General features: G+C 45.0%; 1 protein-coding gene across 1 annotated transcript in view; it reads right to left on the bottom strand.

Annotated features, from left to right (window-relative positions):
- The window catches only part of AMFR (autocrine motility factor receptor), a 28,926-nt gene extending 3,551 nt beyond the window's left edge, over positions 1-25,375 (bottom strand). Inside the window, exons 1-12 of the mRNA XM_048078599.2 lie at positions 25,094-25,375; positions 23,579-23,671; positions 21,641-21,805; positions 19,786-19,938; positions 15,447-15,487; positions 14,799-14,931; positions 14,118-14,251; positions 12,352-12,462; positions 9,623-9,813; positions 7,919-8,022; positions 5,810-5,944; positions 4,647-4,730 (exon numbers count right to left, since the gene is read on the bottom strand). Coding sequence (XP_047934556.2) covers positions 4,647-4,730; positions 5,810-5,944; positions 7,919-8,022; positions 9,623-9,813; positions 12,352-12,462; positions 14,118-14,251; positions 14,799-14,931; positions 15,447-15,487; positions 19,786-19,938; positions 21,641-21,805; positions 23,579-23,671; positions 25,094-25,303 — 1,554 coding nt within the window. The 5' untranslated portion in view covers positions 25,304-25,375. The remainder of the gene's footprint in view (positions 1-4,646; positions 4,731-5,809; positions 5,945-7,918; positions 8,023-9,622; positions 9,814-12,351; positions 12,463-14,117; positions 14,252-14,798; positions 14,932-15,446; positions 15,488-19,785; positions 19,939-21,640; positions 21,806-23,578; positions 23,672-25,093) is intronic.
- Positions 25,376-25,787: the final 412 nt, after the last annotated feature.

The following is a 25,787-nucleotide window of genomic DNA, read 5'->3' as shown; positions in this document are numbered from 1 at the left end:
TTGATACAGCCAGATTCTGGGGCTGACTTGATAAGCAGCGTAACAGTAAAGAAGTTAAAAGGCAGAAATCCACATAGTAAGGGAAGAACAGCAAATGTGTTTGCAAAGAGGACGTGGGCGTGAGAAGGGATTTTACGAGGCCTCGGTAGCAGTATCTGCAGCACCCGAATTACCACGTGTCAGGACCGCTGGAGCGAGGCTGGCAACTGTCCCAAGCTCAGCGTGTCAATAAAAGAAGCTGGCGGCTCTGCACATACACCTCTTCCCCCTGGACAGCTGGCAGACATCACTAATGTGAAAATTGAGCTGATGACTGATGACGCCGGTACTGCAGCGTAGGTGAAGCAGCGTATCCTGATCACGTCCTGTCACATACAAACAGATCAGCTCTGCCGGGGAAAACAAGATGTTGCTGAGCGCGGCAGCTTCAAGAAACAAATCACCTTGATGAAAGGCTTGAGAGTTGAGCTATTGTTTTGTATCCCAGAGGATTTCTGAAACAAGCAGGATGCAGCAGAGAGCTATTAGCCCAGCCAGCTCCTAGCTTTGGGTCTCTCAACCACTGCAGGAGCCACGACAGCGGGGCAGGTGGGCACAGGGGGGACCACTGCTCAAGTCCCAGCAGCATGGGCACGGCGTACACTGCACGGATTTTAAGAGATGATGTGCACGGCAAGCTGAGTCACCCCCAAAACCTTAGAGATGTCCCCAAAGTGCCAGCTCGCTGACACAACGCCTTCAGAGGGCACCCACCAAGACAGAACTTAGGGGAGGGCTCCCTGTAGCGCACACATTAATGCTGGGGTAATGAGGTGGGGATACTGCTGGCCTGCCTCAAAGCAATGCCTCGACCGAGGGGAGGACGGGAAAGCTCCCCTGAAGGATCTGATCCTGTTTATCCAGGGCCAGGACAACCTCAGCAGTTCCAGAAGAGCAGGCACAGATCACCCCAACTGCTGCTTCTCATCACCACATCCATCAACAACAAGGAAAAGGGGAGCTCGGCCAGGTAAGGCAGTAAGGAGGGTACTCGTTATGGCCAAAGCCCAGACAAGCTCACATTTTTCCCCCATTAGAAGATGGAACTACACTTCTTTCTTGTAAAGTTACAAAGATGCAAAATCGATCCCCTGAGCATTGTTCTGTAAGAACACGAGAGAGCCCTGAGGAGTTTTGAAGAGAAAAGGATCAAAACTAATTGCAGGAGGAGTTATGACAAGCCTCAGTATCAGAGCAGGTGTCAGATGCAGAAACCCTCATGCTACAGAACCTACTCCTCCAAGATAAAATCAGTAAGTTCATGAAAACCATGGGATGCCTTGGAAGTGTTTCTACATAGAGCCACCAAGTATTTAAGCAATGACAATAAGCAGGATTCTCAAGGAGGGGCATCAGCTGCACCAGGAAAGCTTCAGGCCTATAATGACAGCTTACTTGGTAGGTCTGAACAGCCCTACCCAAACTCCACTCAGGATTAACAGATAAACACACACACACACACACAAATTTAAAGGATAATCTTCAAATACATTTCAGCACATGAAAATACAAGCTTGCGAGAAGTAGCTATAGCTGCTCACAGACCCGTTCTTACAAGGAGTTAACAGCAGAGTCAGAAAAAAGGGAGGGCAAGTACAACAGGGATAGAGAGGGAGCACATCGAGCATTATGCATGCTGCTGGAAGCATTAACATTTCAATATACAACGGGAGAAAAATATGTGCACAGCATCTTATTAAGTGTACAGGCCAACACTGGTAGAAGCAGCCAATGTTCAGAGCATTATCTACAAACCTTTAACAATTTGTATTGTGCTGATGCTCAGAAATGTCTCCGAGCTATCCTTATGGCAGCACTGACACCCCAAAACCACAAGTTATGTTAGGGGGAGGGAGGGGGATGTCATTATCTCTATCTTAAGATCTTAGAATTCTAGATTGAATTACGTTGTAACACGTAACAGAGGAAAACCTACCTTAGCCATGAAGAAGGGTGCTTTTATTTGAGCACGTGAGCTCCCCTAACAGGTTTGCCATGATGTTGGAAGATGTACAAAGACTATCAGTGGGCATATTCATTTAAAAAAAAAAAAAAAGACAAGATTGAAAGCTTGTAAAATCTACTGTAAAGCTGCAACACAAAGGAACTAGAGCTGCCAGGTTCTCTCTTGGAGGCTGTGTCATAAGGTGTGAAGTTACATTTCTCCACTATTTGGAAATGCAAGTCTCGCTCACGTGCGATGATGAGGGCTCCTAATGTCCCTCCCCTCTTGCATTCAAAAAGCTTCTTAAAAATCAAGTGCAATCTGCTGAAGTAGCTTGTTTGCTGCTAGATCTTTCCACACAGACAAGAGCTTGACTGACTATAGCAAAATATTCTCCTGGCAAAAAGAAAGTCTGTAATACGCCAAGTACTTGGTTAAAAACTGAAATCAAAACTGAAGAGAGAGAAAAACAGACTGGAGTTTCCTAGGGGATGGCCCTGAGCTCCCAAGTCTCCCCTCAGCAACAGAAAAAGTATCAGCAGAAAGGAGCTGAGCCAGCTTGTCTCCCAGGCAGACCCCTGTGGCTACGTAACAAGGGTGGTCAGCTTTCTGAGCCAGCCTAAATGAACGCTAAAGGCACAGATCAATCAGTTTGGCCTCACATCCTTGGAAAAGCATTCGTCTCCTGTCCTGCCAGGGAATATGTTCAAACACAAAGGCCTCCCAGCTCAACTCTCCTGCGGCAAGGTCCGCAGAGGGGTATTTCTGTACCAAGTGCATCCGCAGTACAGTCAGAGGATGGTATGGATACAACAGGAAGGAGAAACATGGACCAAAACGGGCAGGCAGCAAGCCAGGCCTAAAACAAAGAAGTCAAAGCCTTTAGCAGCAGGCCTACTTGCTTTAATTGCACATCCCCAACTTAAATACAAACAACCGGAGCAGAGGGACTGGCTGAGCTGCCCGGTTCAGACACTGGCCTGTGACCCTCGTGCACGCAGGAGGCAGGAGAGGGAGAGCAGCAACGGGCACATCCCCTACGCCACCCAGCAGCAAGTTCCTCAGCGCATGGCCATCTCAGGCCCCCTCTTCAGCCTTCGCCTGCGAGTCCCATTCGGGGCAGTAAGAACCATCCAGTAAAGCTCACTGAAGTTAGCAAGTTTAGTTTGCTCCAACTACACTTCATTTGAACAAAGGTCTTCGCTGTAACTCACACCAAGCACACGTCACTGTTCGAGAGCACACCTTCAAGGACACCACGCTTGAAGTCTCCTACCAGGTTTTTAAAGTTCAGTAGCAGGACAGAGAGACAGGCAGAGCCGGGCAGGAAGAAAGGAAGGGACAGCAACACAAACATACAAGCAGGATCTGAAGCCAGTTCCCAGCTAACACAAACTAGTTCAACACTATAGAAACAGATTTTACTGATGAGGAACAGTGAAAACGCCACCAAAACATTCGAGTTAACCCAAGAAGTTACTCGAGATTTTAGATCCAGGTCAAGATTTGCATTCCTACAGTTCTGCATCCCCTACCCCAGGCTTTTATCAACCACCTGTACCCACCCCTCACCACCTCTTCTTCAGCCTCAGCTGCAGAACCAAAGCCCAGCTTCCTCCATCTCACTCCCTGCTCATGAGGGAAATGCTGCTCTTCAACGCCAAGCGAGAGGCAGGTTGGCTATTTAAAGGGTGCAGGGGTCAGAAAGTAGCCCACCTTACAAATCCACTCTCTTTCTAAACCAGCTGAAAGAAAGGTTCATAGAACAGAAAACTTCATGATTTTGTTACTCCAGTCAGGGAAAACAAAAGTACAGTGTGACCTTACTCTACTAGCAAGCTTTTTTTCTTCCTCCTGTCTCATTTTAGCTAGGCCATGCTGCTTTAAGTCCTTCAAGAGGAAAAGCAAAAAGTCATTCCTGTGCTTTGCATGTAAAAGGGCTACTGTCTCTTGGCCCTGTTTGCATCCTGCTCCACTCACAGCAAAGCTAGCCAGGTCTGCAGTGCTTCCTCCAGATCACAGAACAATTCTTATACCCAGAAGAGAAACACTACTCATTTTCAGGGAAGTCCCTGGAGACCTACAGGATGGGAATGGGAAGAGGAACATGAAGAGCAAAGCGTCTGCTGTCTTGCTCTCCCCATTCCATAGATGGGGTGGGCCTGACAGACACAAAGACGTGATCATCTGTTCTTTGCATCACTTGAGAGCACTTTCATTGAAGAAACAAAGAGAAGCTTAGCAAAAAGAAACGTACACAGAATCAAAGCATGGCTGAGGTTAGAAGGGATCTCTGGAGATCATCTGGTCCAACCCCCCTGCCAGGCAGGGTCCCCTAGTGCACGTTGCACAGGATGGCATCCAGGAGGGTTTTGAACATCTCCAGAGAAGGAGACGCCAGAGCCTCTCTGGGCAATCTGGTGCAGTGCTCTGTCACCCTCATGGTAAAGATGTGTTTTCCCACATTCAGACGGAAAAATAAGAATTCTTTACAAACAAGACCACCGTGCTGAAGTCTTATCCAAGATTACATCACTTCAGTTGCCTGACTGTGAAATGCAAAGGAGGGCGGCCACCAACCTGATCTGATACTGAACCGAATGCACTTCTCTGTCCATACAATTTCTAATTGTGCTTTTTGGCCATTTTTATGCCAAGTTACCTGCGTGACAGTTTCGGTATCCTCCTGATCCGTACTGTGCCGTTCCACAGGGTTGTTCAATGCAGGTCTAACGTTCTCTGCACGCTGAAATGCAAACATCATGGGTTTAATACAGCGTGTGAAATGACAAAACAAAAACAAGCCCTTTGAACACATTCAAACTCTGCCTTCTGCCACATCATGTGTTGTGTTCAATTTAGAAACAGATAAGTTAGCAATAAACAGAATGCACTGTGTTGAAAGAGAATTCTCTCTGCTTCCCCACACACAGACTGGAACTGCACTCCAGATAACAGTGCTATCTGATGTGCACACAACCAGAATTCAATATTCTTATTAGCAGAAATTTTGTCCCCAGACTGCTTTACTGAAATCTGCTATCGCTAATTAAGAACAAGGCATCATTTTGCCGTATACTTTCTTTGCAGAAAACCTTCCTAAATAGTACAATTCAATTATGTGTCAGCAGAGAAATCAACTGGAAATGTTCTAAAGGCTCTGCAAACGAGCAACGGGGAAGAGCTGCTGTAACTGAACAAATATTTGTCTCTAGTCTAGCTAGGACATCTTCAATATATTTTTGGTACACGACTGAATATACTGCATTTACAGAGCTTCAAACAAAGGAAAAACAAATCCCAAGTTTTTGTTGCTTGTTTTTTTTTTAACTAGAATTTGGCACTCTGTAGCACATTTGAGACTGCACAGGCAAGCACTGGATGCACCCTGCAGTCCAATTGTATCAATCGGGGCAACCTGCACGCATGGGTGACAGGTTTCCAGCTTTCCTACATAAAGAAAGCATCCTGTATTGCACGTGGATAATGCTAAAGCACAACTAACTGAGACAACAGCTATTATCCTAACATATCAAAAGGCCTTCTAAGTGCTATGGCAAGGAATGGATGTGTATACTTCAATCAGACACAACAGTGAGGAATTCTGATTAAGTCAGACATGGCAATGTGAAAATACATCATATACTAGACAGCCAAAACTGGTTTGGCTCTTCCGACTGCAACACCTTCATACAGGTAAAATGTGAAGAATAATATTGCGTTAAACTAAGCTGGATTCAGTGCTTTGACTTATCCCATACCCCTGAAAGCTCAGTTCTGTGATAAGACAGACAGACATTTCGGGTACATGGTCTGGCGACTTACCTGTGTGGGGAAAGGTACCTGGATGCGCCCTTCTAGGATGTTGTCGGTGGTTATCTCTACGGAGCGGGTTAACTGTAGATCCTGTAGAACTAAGTGATAAGGAACCTGAGGGAACATCTCCTGAATCTGATGAGCCTGGAAAAAGCAAGGTTTATACAGTTAGTATCAGGGATAATTAGAAGTTCGCTGGTTAAGTATCTTATCAAGAAAAAAAAAAGGAGCAGTTCAAAGATGCTATTTAGGGTATCATAACCCACATATGAATTAAAAAACATAAAAGAAGGAAAACCCATGCTGGCAGTGACTTACAGGGCAGCATTTTGACTCCATTAAAGCCAGCAGCAAAACTGCAACTCCTATGGAGACATCACATGGACCTGAAAATTTAGGTTCCTGTTCCTTTGTGCTTGTAGATGCACAAAAGCTTCACAAGCTTCCCAACCCTCATTTTATGACAGCCCTTTTAATACAGATCTGTACAAAATTCAGGTGTGACCGAAAGTTAGCTCAATATTAAAAAATATAAATATCATTCTGTTCTGTCCCAGACAGGTTCCCAAAATGGCAAGGACAAGCGGAATAAGCTTTAATCGCCTATTCCCTCCAGCCATCCTGCCTACAAACCAGCTTTAATACAGTCTGAAAGCTCAAGCAAATTAAACCTGAGTTGTCAGGGCACTGTTGTTATTGGATTTCAAGTTACTTAAATGGTATCTGAATGAAATAGATAAAAGTAAGAGGGCAGACAAAGAATATGCTTTTAGAGTCCAACAGACGGGCTTTATTAAATACTAAAATTTGTGTTTTAACTAATGCTGAAAGTTAGAAAGGAAAAATTGAGAACAACACAAGTCAGAGTAGAAGGTGTTTGGAAAGCAAAGCAAAAACTGTGCACTAGCTGACAGTGAGTTTAAACACACGCAACTACAGCAAACTTAACTCTCCATTGTACTTATCTGTGACCAAAACAATTGACCTAGCATTTCAGCTTCTGGTCTTTCCCTTGAAACACCCCCCTAGGGTTTTATTCAGTAACACAAGAATTTCACTTATCTTCTATTAAAAACATGTAACACTTTAACAGAAAGGCCCAGGTTAGCAAACTACTAAAGCAGGGATTTTAGTATAAGTTGTTGCTACTTTTAATAACGCACAGCGATAAGAAATCATTACTCATCCTTAATAAAAGCCCATTTGTGTCACTCTGTCCTGTAAAAGAAAACTAAGCTGACCTTCGATGGAGAGTCCCTGCATATTTAACACACTAAATCATCTCCCAACACCTTCCAAGTCCCTGACGACCCCAAGCCCCCTAAAACTTGTGGCCTTACCCTATTGAGGCTTAAACAATCGCAAAGGCTACGGAGAGATCTCATGTTCAGAAAACTTCATTGCCTTCAAGAGGCACCTCACTAAATACATATTAACTAAGGGCACACAACAGCTTGAAGAACTTACAGGAAATGGCACTTCTCAAACAAAATGAACTTATATATTTATATTGCGTGATGTCATATCCTTCTCTTTTTGTTCTACACTGGAGCGTTTACACATGAAGTCATCAAACCTGGGACTTCATCCTCAACACTCCTGTTATCATCATGAATCAGCAAGTCAACTGTGCTACAGAGAGCCCTATCCCACACTGACAGTACTCTCCAACAGATACAGCTATCTTGGAGCTTAGTGCTATTAAAAATAAATACAAAAAAAAAAAAAACACAGAGAAAGGGGTTGACCAGTTGCCACTTGGCCAACAACTACATTTTCTGGTTACAGACTCTGACCCTTCACTACTGGAAGTTGTTAGTGAAGCCAAGTACTGAAAAAAAAACTCAAGTCACACCAAGCAATTTGAGAAAAGGTCTATACCTATACCCCACAAAAGTACATGCAACTTTTCTCCATCACTTACTTACCTCAAGCCCTGTCCTTTTGCGTTTGCATGTCTGAACCAACCTACAGCCCTAGCTTCAATGAAATAAAGCTTTTCCCACTCCTAAATACTGTTTTGACTTACTTCCTCCTTCTGTTCTCTAACTATATGCAACTCTTTCCCTCCTTGCACAAATAGGAAGGCTGAGGTCCAAAACAATAAAGTAGTCTTACCATAGCATTGAGCTGGGAGTTGCTGGCTTGTGCAATACCAAGGATGTTTGTAGTATGCATCACTTCTACTGAAAAACTGGGCAGCCAGCTGGCAATTCGAGAACCTAAGAAAGAAATCACCAAGGAATCAAGCAGGAATATAAGAGGTTCTAAGCGGGTGAAGTACTTCTGCGTGTATTCAACTCAAGTCATCGTATTTCCCCAAGGTACATAGGGGGAGGTCTGCACTGCAATCCATCCGTAAGGTTTCCCAAAGATGGAGATGGCTGGAGTAAGTGAGTACCTGCCGGCCTCCCAACAGACAGGACAATCTCTTGAAATGCACTGTCACAGTGGCTTAACGATCTCAAGGCTAGAAGAGGATCAAGAAAACAAAAACACCTCATTTTCTTGCTTTAATGTCCCCATTAGAGGGAAAATTAAAATAATCCAGAACGAAATTCAGTTCTGGAACACATGAATAACTCCAGCAATTTTACTAAAAACAGGCCTGCTTCTAAACAAGCTCAAAGTGGTTCCAAAATGGGTCAGATAACAAGTGGCTGGCATCACTGAGAAAATATCACTATGTGGGGACAGAGTAACTTCAAGTGACTGCTGTAGTTATGTGCTCAGAGTAGGGCATGTGGCCGACTCCCTCCTCCTTCCCCGTTTCCATTTAAATAAATGCGTGGTTTGAGCTATGCAATTTCTCCTCCTGTCTTCACAGTAATTTTGTGGGTCTTCAAGCCACTGGAGAGCACTGGGGAGGACAGCTATCACAACACAGAATGGTATTCTAAATATAAATGTCTCTTGGAGACCTAAAACACCCCAAAAGTGGGAGCCATGCAAGAAGCTATCAGCAGGTCTCAATACTTAGAAACACCTGACCCCTCTCTGCTCATTATGCTCCCCCACAATTTCTAAAGGCTACAAAAACAAAGAACAGCTCACTGTGCAAGCTTGCAGCATCTCAGCTACACACCTAACAGGAGGTCCACGAAGACAGAGCCCAGAGATGAATATTTGCACTAGTGAAACCTACTGAGAAGCAACAAGACTGCCAGCAAAACCCTAGGAAACTGTGGCAGACAAGCACACGCTGATATCAAAACTGTTAAAAAAATAAAAAATGAAGATATTCCTTATAAATTGTCTCTTGCAGAGAAAGTTTGAATGCACACACAGAGCTCATCATGGCCTGAAATCACACAGGTTTTATGAGTACTTGTAATAGGCTACTGAAGTCCCTGGAACCAATATGTACAACTGTTCCAGTTACAGGACTCCTAAGAAGCAGCTTCTGCACCTGACAGCCACTACAAGGTTACTGCAAACTGAGTGGCAAATGGACTTGTGAGAACTTCACATTACCCAGGGATAGGGGAAAGGCTGACTTCTAGACTCTCCCACACAGACTCCCTTTCCAGCTGTCAGTGATTAACCAGCCACCTGGTGGCAAAACAAGACACAGGAGTTTCCCGTTCTGTTGGTCAGCATGGCATGCAACGGATAAATGCCAGTAGTGAAACTGTTAACAGCAACAAAACAAGGAAAAGGAAGCACTTATCAGCACAAAATCTTTCAAGAAATCCCTATAGCTCTGGACAACTTCAGAGACAAAAGAACAGTAAGAAACATGAACAGAATTCACTCCTGTGCAAGGCTGTTCCCTCCGTTTATTTGGGCAACAGCAGACGATGTCAAATGTGCTCAACCCACCATCGAAGTGGAAGAAGTGATTGTGCTGGTTCAAGCGTGGTCTGCCTTCTGCTACTGCCACAGGGCCCAGGTTCTCATCCAGATTTTCCCTTTGGTGATCCTCCCTCACGTGATGGCTGTCAGTGATATTAAGAGACATTCTGCAGGTTGGGCAAGATGTATCTTGTTCAAGCCAGGACCGCAGGCATGAGCTGAGAGGAAAACAGTAATATTGTAGTGAGTTTGCAGCAATGTTCCAAGACGTCAGTATCAGAAGTACATCGAGTAGCTGTAGTGTATTTTGTGCAGAACATAAAAAAGTACACATGAACTGCTTTGAGATGATTTGTGAGATACACCTGATGAGTTCCTGAAACTGGCACAGGCTTCTTACTTCTTCCAGATGAAAACACTCTAGTGTTCACTTTTAATAAACAAGCTTGCAGATTTATCCCACACTTCAATGCTCTGCCAGCCTGCTGACCCTCTAGCTCAGAGCAAGTAAGTTTTGCCTGGAAGGGAAAACAAAGTGTGTCTTTTGTCTCACAATCCCCAACTGAAAAAGGACATAAAGCAACGGGACAAATATTTCTTCAAATGGTTTGGATCGGAAGGGACCTTAAAACTCATCCAACTCCAACCCCCTGCCACAGGCAGGGGCACCTCCCACCAAAGTGAGTACAACTCGGGGCACTTTCTCAACAGATAAATATAAACCAGTGCTGTGCCATGGCAATGCTCACCTAATTCTGAGCATTCACTGTCTTGCAGAAAGTGAGAAGCGTTTGAAATGCAGGTTTCAACACTCAGAGCTGTGCCTACTTTTTGATTCAGACTGGTATGACCCAACTGAGGTATTGTTTTTGCACGTAAAACCAGATTTTCAGCATGGAAGACTGAATTTCACAGAACTGAACACATTTCAGGACTACAACACATATTTCACACTTGGAGGGTGTGTTGGTTTTGTTTTGTTTTTCCAGCAGGAGATCTCAAAGCGTTTTGGAAATGAGACACAAAAAATGATCAAAAAATAGTCAAATAAACCCAGCCACCGAGGTGCTGGAAGCCCCAGGGACCCTTCCAGCCCGCACCAGCACCCAGCCAAAGGGTTTGCTGTCGGCCAGGAGGTGCTGTACCCATCTTGTGCTGCAGCAGGGCTTGATCACCTCCAGCAGGATGGCTAAAACCAGGTCAGGCTGGCAAGGTTTCAGGGCAACAGCCGTTTTGAAACTGAGTGCTTCCTCAAAGAAAGAGAGAGTTTCTACAAAGCCTAAAAGATTGAGACACCCACTCCCATTAAACTTCAGCTGTTTATCTCCATACTAATGATCTCAGCAATGTGAATCATCCCTGCCATCTTCTACTCCAAATACATGGCTGTGACAGAATTCACATGACATTGAGAATGGACACAAAAGCTCCATGTTTAGCCTGTTGGCAAAATCACCAGGCTTTTGTGAGAAGAGAAGCCTTTTTTAGGTTGTATACAGGGTTATTAATTATACCTATTTTATATGCAAGCCTAAGTCATTCACTTCAATACGTTCCCTCCCTAAATACACCAAGGAGGTAAGGGAACTTATTCAGAAGAGAGGCAGATGGGTCATTTTAGACCGAGAAAACAACTTTCTGAAGAGGAGACCCTGGGCTTCTCAAGTGCTCAGGAGGTGATTAAATATTCATATGATTCAGTAGCACTGCAAGAGGAGTCTCTGCTACTGAGGCAAATTATCTCATTAGAGACTTCTTGGAACACAGATAAATATTTATGGCAAGGTTTGTCACAAATGACAACAAATTAGCACACAGCTTATAACCTCTGCTCTGACAGCTACCAGAAAAGTAAAAAGCTATTTGCGGAAAGGAATCTGCTCACATGACACCACAGGGAGAATTTAACTGACCGTGCACATTAACCACCAGGCACTTCAGAAATTCCTGATTTGAGCCCCGTATCTTCTTTTGTCACTAAGCACAAATGTAAAAATGTAAGTGCTGCTACAAAAGATCTAAGAAAAGGTGCATCTAAGGCGCACCCTGCCTTCACAAGCATCTACTGTGGTTCACTGCTGAGTGAGTGCAAGAAACAGGATGCAGATCATTCCTCTGGTCAAGAGCTTCCCAGTTCCAGTCACCTGGGGACCTCTTGAGCTAGTCTGTTTAACCTCCTTCACAGCCCTGTGAACTCACTGCCCCACAGAACCACATAATCAGACCTGGCCTTCACAAGCATCCTCGAGCATTCATCACCATGTCTGGATGTGCTATACAGAAAAATATTTCCTGGTTTTCTCTTTAAAGCTGATATCTGAAAAGCACAGAGGGGTCTAACTATTTTTCTTCATCACCTGAAAACCAACACACCCTTATGGAAGAAGCGAAGCCTGGGATAAACTAAAGGTGGAAAAAAATCTGTTTTACCTAGCATTTACACAGCAAAGCAGGGTACAGACTTGCAATTGAGATAACGTATTTTATCATTATCTGCCTATCAGCTGAGAAGACACATGCTTGTTAGTCTGAGGGGAAACAGAATGGACCAAGCGAAACAACTAGAACAGGGAAATGACAGAAGTGAACGTGACCTTCACTTTGTAATTAGAAGCAGACCAAGTGAGCCCATGCAGGAAGCAATCTCAGCTTTGCCAACAACTGGTTGGTTGTCAACCTGCTGTAACTTTCAGACATGCCCACATAACCCTTCCTTTCCACAGTCAGTTCCACTCTCCCCAGCCCCAGCAACCTACTTGTGGAAGAGATGGCCACAAGGGAGTTTACGTGCAGACTGCATGGAGTCCCAGCAAATGGCACAGTCGTCATTATTGACTGCAAGCTCCTCTGGTGTTGCAACTGCAAACCTGCAAAGAACAAGGAAGAGACAGAAATAATGATTACCCCATCTCAGCACAGCCTCCTGTGTACAGAATCTTGCACTGAGAAAACCTTAATCTCCACATTAACTTTCCCTTGGATGAGGTGTGCCAGAATATCTATCTTTTCCATAACCAGAACTCATGCTGCAAAGGAAGTTTCTCATACACGTCCCTTCCATGCCTTCTTACAGACATTTTCGGCACATCTCTGAGTATGTCCTAAGTTCAAATAGCTTTGACTTATTATCTTCCAAGGAGTACGATCATTAGGTAGAAAACCTCAAGTTATAACCTGTATAGATTTGGCTTACATCATTTTTCTAAGTGAATTTTAATAGCTGTACCCATTAAGATGCCTTCTCAGGATCGTAAGTATTTATGGTCTGACTGATTTTGCCCTCAGATTTTACCAACCCCCACTTGTCTTTGAACTAAAATATCACATATTTTGAACTACAGTGCCATGCAAGGAGGTACTACGTAATACCCCAAAACAGACAGTATAGAGGTGCGTGTTATAACAGTATTATATATATTATACATTATATATATTTCACAGTACTGCTAATGTGGAATATGTGAAAACCAACTACACAAATGCATGAAGCCAGCTTCCACTGACAGCTTCAGCAAGAAGCTAGACTGTGGTTCTTCCAGGACAATCAGGATGACAAAACCGTGTTAAATCACTCAGATAAGATGTCTCAGATAAGACACTTGCAATTCAAACATCTTTGTGAGAAACTTCGAGGAGTTTAGCAATTGCATCTTACTGCAAAGAAAAAATGCACTGGGGATGAACTTTGTTCTGCAGCTCTGTGCCTGCTATTACAGCCACTAAATGACCTTTCACAAAGAAAACCTTGGGAATCTCCTGAGAAGTCAGTCTTCTCCACCTAAGTACAGCAGCAGGCACCAGAGCTGGTCGAATCCACTGAAGTCTACAATGAAAACAGCACAGCAACATAGAGAAAAACTCCCTGCTGCTCCCATTAATACTAAGGACGCAGTTGAGCTATGAAAACACTGTATCGGAGATGCAGAAGCACCTGGCACAACCCGAGGTTTTAGCAGGCCTCTCCATTTCTCTACACTGCCAGAGTACAGAGGGATAGCCTAAAGTAATCTTGAGGGGTTCTCAGCTCCACTCCATGTACAGAACTAGTTTGGAGTTGTTTTCAGGTTTAATAAACTCATACTTAGAGCTGAACAGATTTTTTTTAATTAATATTTTGATTAAATTTCAGGCAGTAACTGAATGGCATGGCCTAAGGAAATTAAAAGCATTTATTTCTATCCCAGCCAAAGTCAATATGTGACAACTGAACCAGGCAGAGCTCTGCAGAGCTTGCGCCACCCCTACCGCTTAGGGCAGTAGACAAGGGAGAAGAGAAGAAATACTGGACAGGGGAGTTCACTTGTGACCAATAATACTTGTTACCTGACATACTGCTTTTATAAAAGTCACTCCTACGTATCCCAAGACTGTGAAGATATAAGAGTTGGATTTGGAAGACCGTATCTCTCCAGATCACAACACGTCATCGTGTTTCAAAGCAACACAAGGGAACCCCAACTTATTGATGGGGATTCTCTATCCAAGATAAAAATCAGTACCCCAGAGCAAGTAAGAAGCTCACCTAGCCTCCATGTTTCCGACCACACGCAGGTAGTTCTTGTGCCTCCGAATTCTTCGTTGAACCTCGTGAAACAGGTAGCGCAGCTGCATAAAAATCACCAGGCTTGCCATTGACAGCCAGATGTTGCCAAACAGCTTTGGGAAAGAAAGGAGAAAAGAGAGAAAAGTGATTAGAAACAAACACTGTGGGAACCAGGAGACAGCCACAAGAAACTGCATCAGCTCTTAAGTGAAAAAGATTTCAAGAAACCAGTACTTGAGTCCAAACTAACCACACTTGTTCACAGGAGCTGCTGCTCTTTACATCCTCAAACATGAGCAGTACACCATTTGTAACGAGGATAAACTGTATTCAGGTGTCATTCATTTTAACATCCACTGCTACCAGTGAAAATAATTGTCTGATTACTCAATAACAGAGCTAATTAAACACCTATTAAATAGGTAATTATGCAGTAGTTAATACTCCATAACAAAGTTATTTGTGAGGACTTCAAACTGAACAGGAGGAAATAATGACAGAACCCCCTGCACTACATTTTCCTCTTAATTTAAAGACTTTTCTATGGTTGGTTCATAAAATAAGCAAAACAGTAATTATATATATTTAAAATGCATATACCCAACACTCTTTATTTTAAGGCAAGTCTATTTGCTCAACACTATCTCCAATATTTCATACCAGCATATGAATGTGATGCATCAAGTCTAGCGAAAGCAGGGTCAGCTCCATGACAAAATCCGTGTAGTACACATAAGTGCCTTTGCCTTCCCATGTTCCTTCATGGTTGAGATCCCAGAGATGAATTACGTATCTGCAAGAGCAGAGACAGTAACATTATTTTATGTTTTTCATTAATTGAAGACCCACATTTTTCAGCTTCTGAAGTGCTTCTCAGGCAAGATTTTGGAGCTTCATGACAGACCTAGAAGGCCAATGGTGACCAGAACAAAGAGGTTCTGCCCTCATCATGTCCTACATGTGCCTTACAGATAACACATGCATGCTACTTCCTTAAAGCAAAAGTTACAGAGATCAGGATCTTAAAAGAAAACCAGTAAGATGACATGAAATAGCATAAATCAATCCCCAAACAGCAGCGCCAGCCCATTTTAATCCATACCTTAGCACAGTACTATGAGCACCCACTAAAGCTATCCATCCATTGCAGAAATTGTATTTAAAAAGCAGTAGGGGCAGAAGTTAACTGCCTTTGCCCATCTCCAAATATACATTTGCAATTCAGCAAGTTAACTACACACAGCTCTTAAATGCACACGCCGTGTACACCTTCTTGAACAACCATCACGGAAAACACGGGCTACTCACCGTAAAATCACGTGAGCAGTTCTGACTGTCACAAGCAGAGACTGCAAAAGAGGAAAAAAATGACACGTTAACAACATCCTGGCAGGGGCAGTGGTACTGAGGCAGGGGCTGAGGGCTCAAACACAACGCATTTAGTGCGGCTGAACAAATTCCTGTGAAACAACGGTCGTTACAGATGACTGCATGTGCGCAATATACCTGCACCAAACATGAAGATTATACATAAATTTAAATTTCTTCCACCAAGAGAAGAAATTGATCCTTGCAGAGCTCAAACACACAGTGCTCACAGAGCAGCCACGAGCATCACAGCCTCTAAGCCTCTCTTTTTCCCCCCATTTATGTGACATTATCATTTCCAATTCTCATCACTCGGCGTCGATACCACAATCCCACCAATTACCTCCTGGTGAGGGCAGCAGGCCCCTCCTCGTCCCACCACTAAAGAAAATGCTGAACCAGACAGCAGCAGCAATTGGAGGAAGAACCAGAGAAGCACTTTCAAGTCATTTCCCCCCTTTTGCTAAGATGTGAACAGCGGGTAAATAACTTCTCTCTCCAGCGATACTTACTTCTCTAGGCTGAGCACAGAGAAAAAACCTGAGCGCATCAGAAAGCGTAAGCAGACCAGAAGTCTGAAGACAAGTCACCACAAAGGTGTGTTTCTAGACCTCTGTAGGGGTTTCTAGATCACCTCTCTCTCTGTCCTACCTGTCTGGCCCCCAGCGTCCCCTCCCTTTGCTGTACCATCCCAGTGAGAGATCAGGCAGGACAGGCCCCCTGCAGACTGCCCATGCCACCCCGTGGCTAGCAACTGCCAAGGGACACCAAGATGCAAAGGATTTGTAAGGAGCAACTGCAAACCACTTCTCTAAAGCTGCCTGATGGCATACCTTCAGCGTAAGCATTAAACAGTCACAGAAAAACAGTCAGAAACGCTATCTTCCTGGTACAGCACCAAAACAGTTGTTCCGAATACTTTTTCCATATGTAAAAAGCGTTTCTAAAATGCTTCTCTAAGCATATTTAACCCTCAGTAACGTCCGGCATATCTGCCAACTATTTACTAGGTGGCTTTAAAATATTTTTTTTCTGTGCCTATCACACCAGTAATCTTTTGTCCTAATAAGGGCTTCAGGATGAGACACACAAATCATTCAAATAACAGAAACAACCAAGAATGTAACAGCAAGTCACCTAGCACCCTGTTCTGTTCTCACGACAAACATCTTTCATTAAAATCTCAATCAACACACCAGCTGCTCCTGTGGGGAACGTCCTGAGACCCCCTCCTGTCTCCGTTACCCCGTCTGTGGGTAACAGAAAGAGGCTGCGCTTTGTTCTCAGGAGGTTTCTGGCTACAGAGAAGCTTTGAGCAGACCACGGAAAAAAGTAAATACGTCCAAATTCTAACCATGCAAGCGGTAAAACAGAACCCGAGTGCTGGATGGATATGGCATTGAGCACAAACCAGCCTACGTGGCATCGTCTCCAATAAGGAAGACATCTGTCAGGTAGAAAGCTGAAGACTCCAACTCTGAAACTTTTCAGAGAGGTTAAAATGTAAGCCAGGATTTGGAATGCATGGAATTTCAATACTCCCCTTTAGTTCACTGTTTTGTTGCCAAGACATGATTTATACCGGTTAGTGCCGAGGCAGCGAGAGCATCAGCACCAGAACAACAAGGACTGGGTCACGGCGATGGTCTGCAGTTCCTCCGCTGTTTCTAGAAACGCCTTTCAGCACGCTGAGATACTTCGCAGAGCGCGTAACGTTGCATCACCAGTTACACAACCGGGCGGCCTGAGGTCTAAGCGCATGGCAGGACGCCGTCAGTGACGACACACACAGCTCTCGCTCTGCTCTGATGAAACTGCTTCGCTGCTCACACTCCTGTCCCCTGGGGACGCTGCACCGGAGGAGGCAGCTGGCAGGTACTGGTCCTGTACGAGAACATGCAGCTGGGAGGCAGAAGATGATGGGTGTGGGACGAGAAGTTAGGCAGAAAAATACACTGTTATCTGGAAGGTATGATGCCGAGATCTGAACATCACTATTATTAATTATATGGGCTTAACTGAGACATACAGAACTGGATCAGAGTACATTTGCTGCAGGAATGGAGAAATCGTTTCTTGAAATAAAAAAGGTGCAAAGAGGGACAGGATGGTCATTACTAAACTGTAATTCTCCAGTAGCATACTACATTAAAGCAAAACAATCCTCAGTGTTCACACACAGAAAAAGAAGAAACAACCAGACTGTCCTTATTCAGCCTTCTCTGGGCACTTCCACATTTCACATCCGCCCTTTGCAGGAAGGAAAACGCTGACAAACACTACGAAACAAGGGGATGCCTAGCTAAAACCCAAGGAAAACATCCTTATTGCTCTACTGAAAACCCTCAGGCATCAAGCTAAAAATCGATGCTTGCAGAGTCCGGAGAGAGATGAATAGCTTAATGCAACTTAATGTAATTAAACACACACTAATGGAACACGTTTGGCAGGGTCCCTCTCGAACAGCGTCACACAAGCCACCACCAAGAAAACATTTCAGCCTTCAGGCTTTGATGCCTTTTTGCTGAGAGCTCGAGGACCACGAGGTGTCACTGCTAGTACCTGTACAGAAAGAAGCCTCGGTGCTTTACTCTGTTTACATGAGTGCTGGCTACTGAAACCAAGGGAACTCCTTGTGGTCACCCATATTAAAAAGGTGCAGGAAAGGACAAGGTTGGACAATTTCATACGAGGAAAGATTAAACAGACTAGATTTCTTCTGCTGGAAGGAGAATCAGAAGGGGAACAGGTGAAAGGTCTATAAAATTGCAAACAACGTGACGAAGAGTCAAGAGGGAATGCTTCTGTGCCGTATTTCATCACGAACTACGAGAAAACAGCCAGGGCCGTTATCAGGGAGGTGAGTCACAACAACTAGAAGGGCTCATTAGCGTACACAAAGCAGAGCGAGACCTGGAGCTCATTGCTTTTGGGTACTGCAGAGGCCAAAGTATAAGTGAGGTCAGTGAACGATCAGGCAGCTTTCCAGAGTCAACCTGTGGCTATCAAACCCAGCAGCAAACCTCAACTCCAAATGGCCTCAAACCCCAGGAGACCTTTTCCTACACATTCTCCATAAACCTCCTCTGCTGCACACCTACAGCTTGGTTGAGGACCACGCACTTATGCTCTCCTTTATTAATAAGAAGACAGAACAGACCCCACTGGAACAAACACCTGGCCCCTATCCTGCAGCCCAAAACACGTCCACCACGACACTGTTCAGAGCCAAGGAGGCAACACTTCAGAACCGTGACCCTCCCTGATAAACCTGCCCCAGGCGGGTACAAGGCAGATACATCCTTCTGCCGAGCCAAGATAAGAGATGCACCATTAATGAGACCCCAGCTATTAGAAACAGACTGAAATCTTCAATATTCTTCCATCATGTAACTGCAAACCTGGCCCCGCTGCATATTCTCATATTTAAAGGACAGTAAACCGATGTGTTAAATAACTGAGCTGTGGTGTGACCAGCACAGTACTGTAAGATGTACCAGCTGATTGTTTTCTTTGTTCCTCGCTAACTCCGAGTGTGAACTCAAGGTAGCGGAGAAGAAAAATAAATCACACGTGCCACTTGCTATCTGAACTAAGGATGTGCCTGCGCGACTTAATTGCAGTTCTACTGGTTGCCACCCCTGTAAGACTGTCACTTCCCCAGGCAGAGTGCAACAACCATCATGTCACAAGCACGCTGATCTTTGCCCCACAAACATATTGATGCTTGCCCCACAAACATATTGATGTTTAGAGGAATGCACAAACACGAGCTGCTCAGCTCACCCAAGATGCAACTTTTCACACAAACAGAAGCAAATCCCATGAGCACGCCTTAGGGAAAGGATGTTACTCGCTTTCTGGGAGAAATTAAATAGAAAATACCACCTCAGAGAAACAGGCTGAAGTGCACATTACATGTTCATGTACACTCTCTCTCTCTCTAATGGCTATTTCAACTAACCCTTCTTGCAATGTTCATGAAGCACAACCATTATTTTTTCATACGCTGCCATTTGATTTCAGCATCATCTTACAGATTTAGCTTCTCATCCTTTTCTTCAGACAAAGAGTATTCGTGGGCTTAAGCTCTAAGCAGGGAAAGCATGCAGATCTGGCAACTATTCTAAAACAAAGAGGAGGGGATTTTATGCATCTTCAGAGTTTCTTCCTTGTGGGAAGCTAAAAGAAAACCCACCACAAACCAAGGAGTGTCACGCACCCCAAAAGGAGGGATGAAAAGCACAGCAGGAACAAGGACACCCGAAGGTAGCCTCACCTCTGCTGCCATGAAAGCCAAGGTGTGCATGCCGTGGGTGTAGCCAATAACCGCACAGACGACGGCCAGGCCGCAGCAGGACAGGAGCATGGCGATGAGCAGGGTCAGCACTCTGATGTGGCTGCTCATGGGTGTCGTCGGAGAAAAGGAGAGCTGCAACACAAAAATGTAAGCAACAGGTTTAAAGAAGCACTCCATCCACCCTGCCCTCCATACTCGCCTCCCTAGACAAGACCTAGTTCAGGAAAATCTTCTGCTTTCCAGAATAAAACCATGAGGTTTTGCGACCTCAACCATGCAGCACAGCAGTAAGCGATGTGGAATAAAGCTAAGACAATGCACCATCCCAAAGCATTGCTCATCTCCCTGTCACTTACATTCACAGGGTGTTTTTTTCAAGCCAGAAGGGATCATTATGATTATCTGATATAATGTTCAGGTCACCTGCGTGAGAAAAACACAGGCACTTTCTCACCCAGTAGTTTCTGTATCAAACCCACAGCATCTGCTTCAGATGAACACGTGTTTTAGAAAGACACCTAACCTTGATTTAAAGGCTTTGAGCAACGAGAATAATTACTCTGCATGTTTTGTTTTTTTTTACCTCACAGCTAACCTGAATTTGTCCAGCTTTATCTTCCAGAACTTAACAACATTGATGAAAGTAGACATCTCCCCCCAAAAACCCACTTGCAGCTAGAGACTGCTGGACAGAGCCTACTGAAAATAGTTCTGTGTCTCATTCAATAGTATATATAACATATTAATTACCTGAACTCCTTTAACAGTAGGCTACATCTGGACTGTCTAAATCAAAAATGACCCAAGAGGCAATGGATTTTAGCGTTCCATCCCCTTATTTTCAGGGCAGGAAGGGGAAGAACGGGACAACGAAAGGAGTTGCCCAAAGCTTCACTCTGGTCTGACTGAAGTTGACTCCCATGCTTTGTTTTTAAATTGGTTCTTTCTTCCTTGTTTTATATACATGCTTTGAAGGCAGAAGGGTATAATAAGGATTCTTTCCCACATGAGCTTTGTTCTTTTACAGCTTTCTGAACTACACCAAGACTACCATACGTCTGCCTCATTCATTTCTGGCTTAATTTTCCTAACCCCAACCAAACTAGTTTCAAGCTTGGTGCTTAGCTACTTGTGAATTAACAGGCCTTACTGGATATTAATAAAAATCATAATAAATTGCAAAGCTACCAAAAGGAAATTCATGGATTCAATTTAGTTAGAACTTTTAGCCAGGACAGAGGAGCGAAGGAAAACGTATGTGCATTATAAATGTTTAAAGAGCAAGATTTATTGTTCAAATTCCTGTTCCCTCTTCCTTGCCTAGCTTTCCTGTGTCTCTCAACCAAAATTATTCCTGGTATTAACAGAAACTGGATATAGCTTATGAAGAATGTTGTGCTGTGTATTGGCAGTCAACATTGGGTAGATGTAAATGAGCTTGAAACACGAGCACAGAATTCACAGAAGGAGGTTTTATGGACCAGTCCCGAAGGGCACTGTTCTAAGGGATGTTCTGCTGTCAAGATTTCTTCACTGAGAAGAGCTATGAAATCATCTCACAGCATTATGTAACAGTAATTATAGGGCACATGTAAGGAACAATTTATTAAAGAAAATAAACCTCTTTGGCTCTATTTATCTGCTGGGAAAAGCGAAGGAGTAAAACTGACATGGCATTCCGAAGCAACTATTTGAAGCTAATGGAAGTGCACATGTTCAGCACCTCAGGTGGGGAAAAGGTCTCAATGATCTGTCTTCAACCTATAATGAGCCAGTGCCTAAACCAGAAATGGAATGTGCATAACCCAAAAGATAGCCCTTGATCAAAACTTACATATTCAAAGCGATCCTTGCAGAGCTGAACCATGAGATGAAGAAACACGAGCCCAGAGAACCAGAGGCACCACATGACCACTTCTTCCACTGTCTGAACATTCAGCACGCCAAAAATAAAGATGAACTTGTAGAAGATGAAATTCCAGAACTTATCCTTGAGATGCTGAAAAGGAAGACGTTTGGTTACTGCCGTGAAAGCACTGACAACCCACAAGCATAAAACTCCCTGCCCAAAGTAAATAATACGTAGGGGAGTGATGGAGGGGAAGAGAGGAAGAAGATGGAAACAGGAACATGACAATGTGTTAGCAAAAGCCAGATGCATACACATCTATAATAGTATTTGTTACCATTACGGAATTTAAAAAAAATACTAAAAACATTAGAAGTCCCTAATATTTGATTTTCCACACCCAAGCAACACAGCTACTGAGCCTCAAATACAAAGTTCTCCCTGCTGTGTTGACCAGAAGAACAGCCACATTAAGTTAGACACGATGTCCAAATAACCTAGCACCACGCTCCCAAAAGTACCCGTCAAAAGTAGAGATAAAGGAAAAGATAAGAAAGTCAGCTCTTAAAAAGCACTGTGCCTACAGTGGAGAATGAAATGGATGAGCGATTAAAAAAAAAAATGTATTCCCACGCACATGCAGCATGAAAGAAAAAGTATGATCTTCTCAAGCAGCAGACAGAAAGCCAGTTTGTTGAGGAGAGAAAAATGTTATGGAATAGAACGTTTGGTTAAGGAACATGATGAAATCACCAGGACAAGAGTTAAGGCAGGCCCAGAATTCCTTCCCAATGCTGCCAGTTTTGGCTCACCAATATTAATAACCTCTAAATGAGGACTGAAGCTTATCCCACTGTCCAAAAGCAAATGGATCCACAGTTATTGCCTGCTACTTCTCATTTTAAGAGGGCGGAGAACGTCTTGGAAATTATCACTGGTTACAATTCCACATCCTCACAGTCAACATAGATGAAAAAAAGTCTGGCCCAGTGCAATTTCAGAGTGCCCTGTTTGTGAAACACTTCACTTGGAGGCTGTAAGGGGAGGGAATCGCAAGCACAATAGGCTGTGAGGGATCCATGGCTATTCATGAAGATTTAGGTGCCTCGGCTCTGCGTGTCAAAAACAATCATAGCTTGATTTTTCCTAGAGCACTGCAATTACATGATTATTTTTAAAATATATACTATTCCAACCACTGCTGCCGCTTTTATCTTTTGCAGGATCCTGATATAAAAATAAAACGTGGCTTTAATGGTCCTCTTGCTGAATTTTTAAAAACATTCTCGCCTAGCCTCAGAGCAGGACAAGCAGCATGAGCCTTCTGACCTGATCACCTCCTTTCTGCGGGCATATGCCTACCTACTGCCTCTTACACCTGGGGCGGATCAACCACCCGCTCAGTGCCTGAGGCTGGACAGCACGTGCACTTCTCGAGCAGTCAAGGCACAAAACAAGGTATGAGAGGGAACTCCAGCTGCCAGTGCTGATAACTAAGTATGAAATGCAATGGAGAAATGCTGCCAAATGCAATCAGACTAGGGAAGAATATACGGATGTCATAAATACTCTGAAACGAGGTGGACTTGTAAGAAATCTGACAAAGTTTATTAAGGAAGCAGGATTTTCAAGCTGACCGTGGGCTTATAAAATACGATTAGGACAATGAAAAAGAAAGGTTCACTCCAGACGTAAACTGGAAGTTTGTAACTGCAGACATACTGGCTAACTACGAGGGGTTTCCTGGGTAGATTGTTTTCTGTACGGTGTTATTGGATAGCATTTTCAGAAGTGAGAACTCCAAGTAGTAGAAATTAAATTTGTTTTAAAATTTATTGTGTAACTTAAGCAGTTCCATATAGAAAACCACACCACGAAATTATCCAACACCAGAGACACCAGGGCAATGCATTGCTCTCTTACCTGCCTCTCGCTGACACGAAGAGGACCAAACACCACATACTGGATTAGTTTAGCAACCAACATCAGAAAACAGCAAGCAGTGTTCACTAGTACCTGCAAGGAAATAAAGCAGTCAGTAACAAATACTTTTGCCCTACTCAAAAAGGGAGGGAGAGAAGGGAAAAGAACGAGTCTAACAGAGCCTTCCATTGTTTATTAAATAGTTTTGGCTGCCTTTTTTTTTTTTGGTGAAATTTAAGCCTGGCCTCTTCTAAGATAGGACAGTAGCTCTTAAGTCAAAACTTTTTTCTAGAAATACTAACATTTGATATACCAGTAAATCCAACAAACAAACCTAACGCTTTGTGATAAACTGTTTTATGCAGATTAGCAAACTTTAGCACTAAGGAGCACAGGGTCAAAACCTACAGATCGCCAAGACGCTTATTTTGCTTAATGTACAGGAGACGCATTTGAAGCGTATATCTTAAACAACTCCAGCTTGAATTTGTTGTTACAGGAGGAAGATTCAGACGCAGTCTTGAAACACAATAGCATGCAAGCTTTCTGTAACAACCCTGCTCACGTGCTTCCTGGGAGACTGCTTTAAAGCAAAGCAGTAAGGAGCCGAACACACGGGCCTGGAAAACTGTTTGTCATATCTGACGAAGAAATTTGCAATTAACTGTTGACCTACACAAAACACTACAGGGCGGGGGGAGGTAATGATGCAGCATCGCCCTGTCATTTCTAAGACACACAATCAACTTTTCCAGGGCTCTTAATATAAGGTCCTAACACCAAGTTTCCAAACAGCCTCAGCAGGCTGAATGTGCTCAGCGTTCTCAAAATCAAAGCCTCGGCCAAGCAAGTAAGGTGGACACCTGCATTACAGCAAATACCACCTTTCACTGACGAACATCAGAAAGTTACGCAGCAAGAGTTCAGCCGGGCATTTTTGACATCCCCTTGTCGAGCCTTAACTTCAGCTAGACCACAGAGAAATCAGCAAAGCAAGAACCACTCGTTTACTCTTATGCTACCGCCACTGAAACTCATTTGGGCTTCAAGAGGTACATAAATATTTTTGTTAAGATGGTGCGGATGCTTTCTCTTATCTACATAACTTTAAGTGTTAATTCTTGAAAAAAATAAAGGAAGCGTGGGCTCAAATAGCTGATGCTGCCTCCCAAAGATTCCTAGCTGAGCCACCAGCCCCCTGAGCGGTTCCAGGGCTGCAGGTGCCCCGCAGCACCCCCCCCGCAGGGCCGATTTCCCCCAATTTCCCCCAAACCTCCCACCGAGGGCGGCTCGGGCCCCGCCGCCCGGCTCCCCCCGGGCCCCTCAGCCTCACCCCGGAGGCTCGGCCCGGGGCAGTCCGTGCCCAAAGAGGGCTCACGCCGAGCCCGCCGCCCCCGGCCCTCCCGCCCACCGCCGCCGCGCAGGGCCCGGCCCGGCCCCGCCGCAGGCCCCGGGGCGGCTCGGGGGCGGCGGGGCGCTGAGGGCCGAGCCCCCAGCGGCCGTCCCGGGCCTCACCCAGACGCAGAGGCTGTCGGAGAGCAGGAAGGAGGCGACGTCCAGGGCCCGCGGCCCGCCCCGCGGCTGCAGCTCGGCGCCGTCGGCTTCGGGGGCCCGTCCGAGGGCGCGGTAGGCGCTGAAGGCGGCGGCCAGCAGCGCCAGGGCGCTGAGCGCGGTGTAGGTGCGGAGGCTGGGCCAGGGGAAGCGCTCCAGGAACAGCAGCGGCATCGCGGAGCCCCCCTGCGGGCCGCGGGCCCGCTTCCTGCGGCCTAGAGCCCGCCCGGCCCCCGGTACCGCCCCTCGCCGGGGCCGGGCCGCGCCGCCCCCGCCGGGGCCGGGGCCGGGGAAGGGATAAGGGAAAGGCCCCGGGAGCGGCCCCGGCTCTCGGGTCGGGGCGCGGGGGGCTAAGTCGCGGCCCCCGGGTGCCGTTGGGGCCGTTGGGGCTCCCCCGGAGGCGGGGAGGGTTGGTTCCGCCACCCAGGCCGGGGCACGAGCAGCAGGGCGGGCGCAGAATTCGGGAACAAGGCTTTGGAAGGCGTGCAGGGCAACAGCAGAAGGGTAAAGGCAGTGACTCAGCCCGCCGAGTACGTAAAAAAAAAAAAATGCATATAGATGTGGGGGCTGCCGCAACCTGCAAAGGCTGAAACGCTGAGAAGAGCGAGCTGAAGCGTCGGGATCCCTCACACGATGACACAGCACCCTGGGCTGCTAC

This window comes from Anser cygnoides, chromosome 12 (genome assembly GCF_040182565.1).
Source record: "Anser cygnoides isolate HZ-2024a breed goose chromosome 12, Taihu_goose_T2T_genome, whole genome shotgun sequence".
NCBI classification, from domain to species: domain Eukaryota; kingdom Metazoa; phylum Chordata; class Aves; order Anseriformes; family Anatidae; genus Anser; species Anser cygnoides.
The sequence above is the reverse complement of the archived record's forward strand: the minus strand, read 5'-3'. Positions and strand labels throughout refer to the sequence as shown.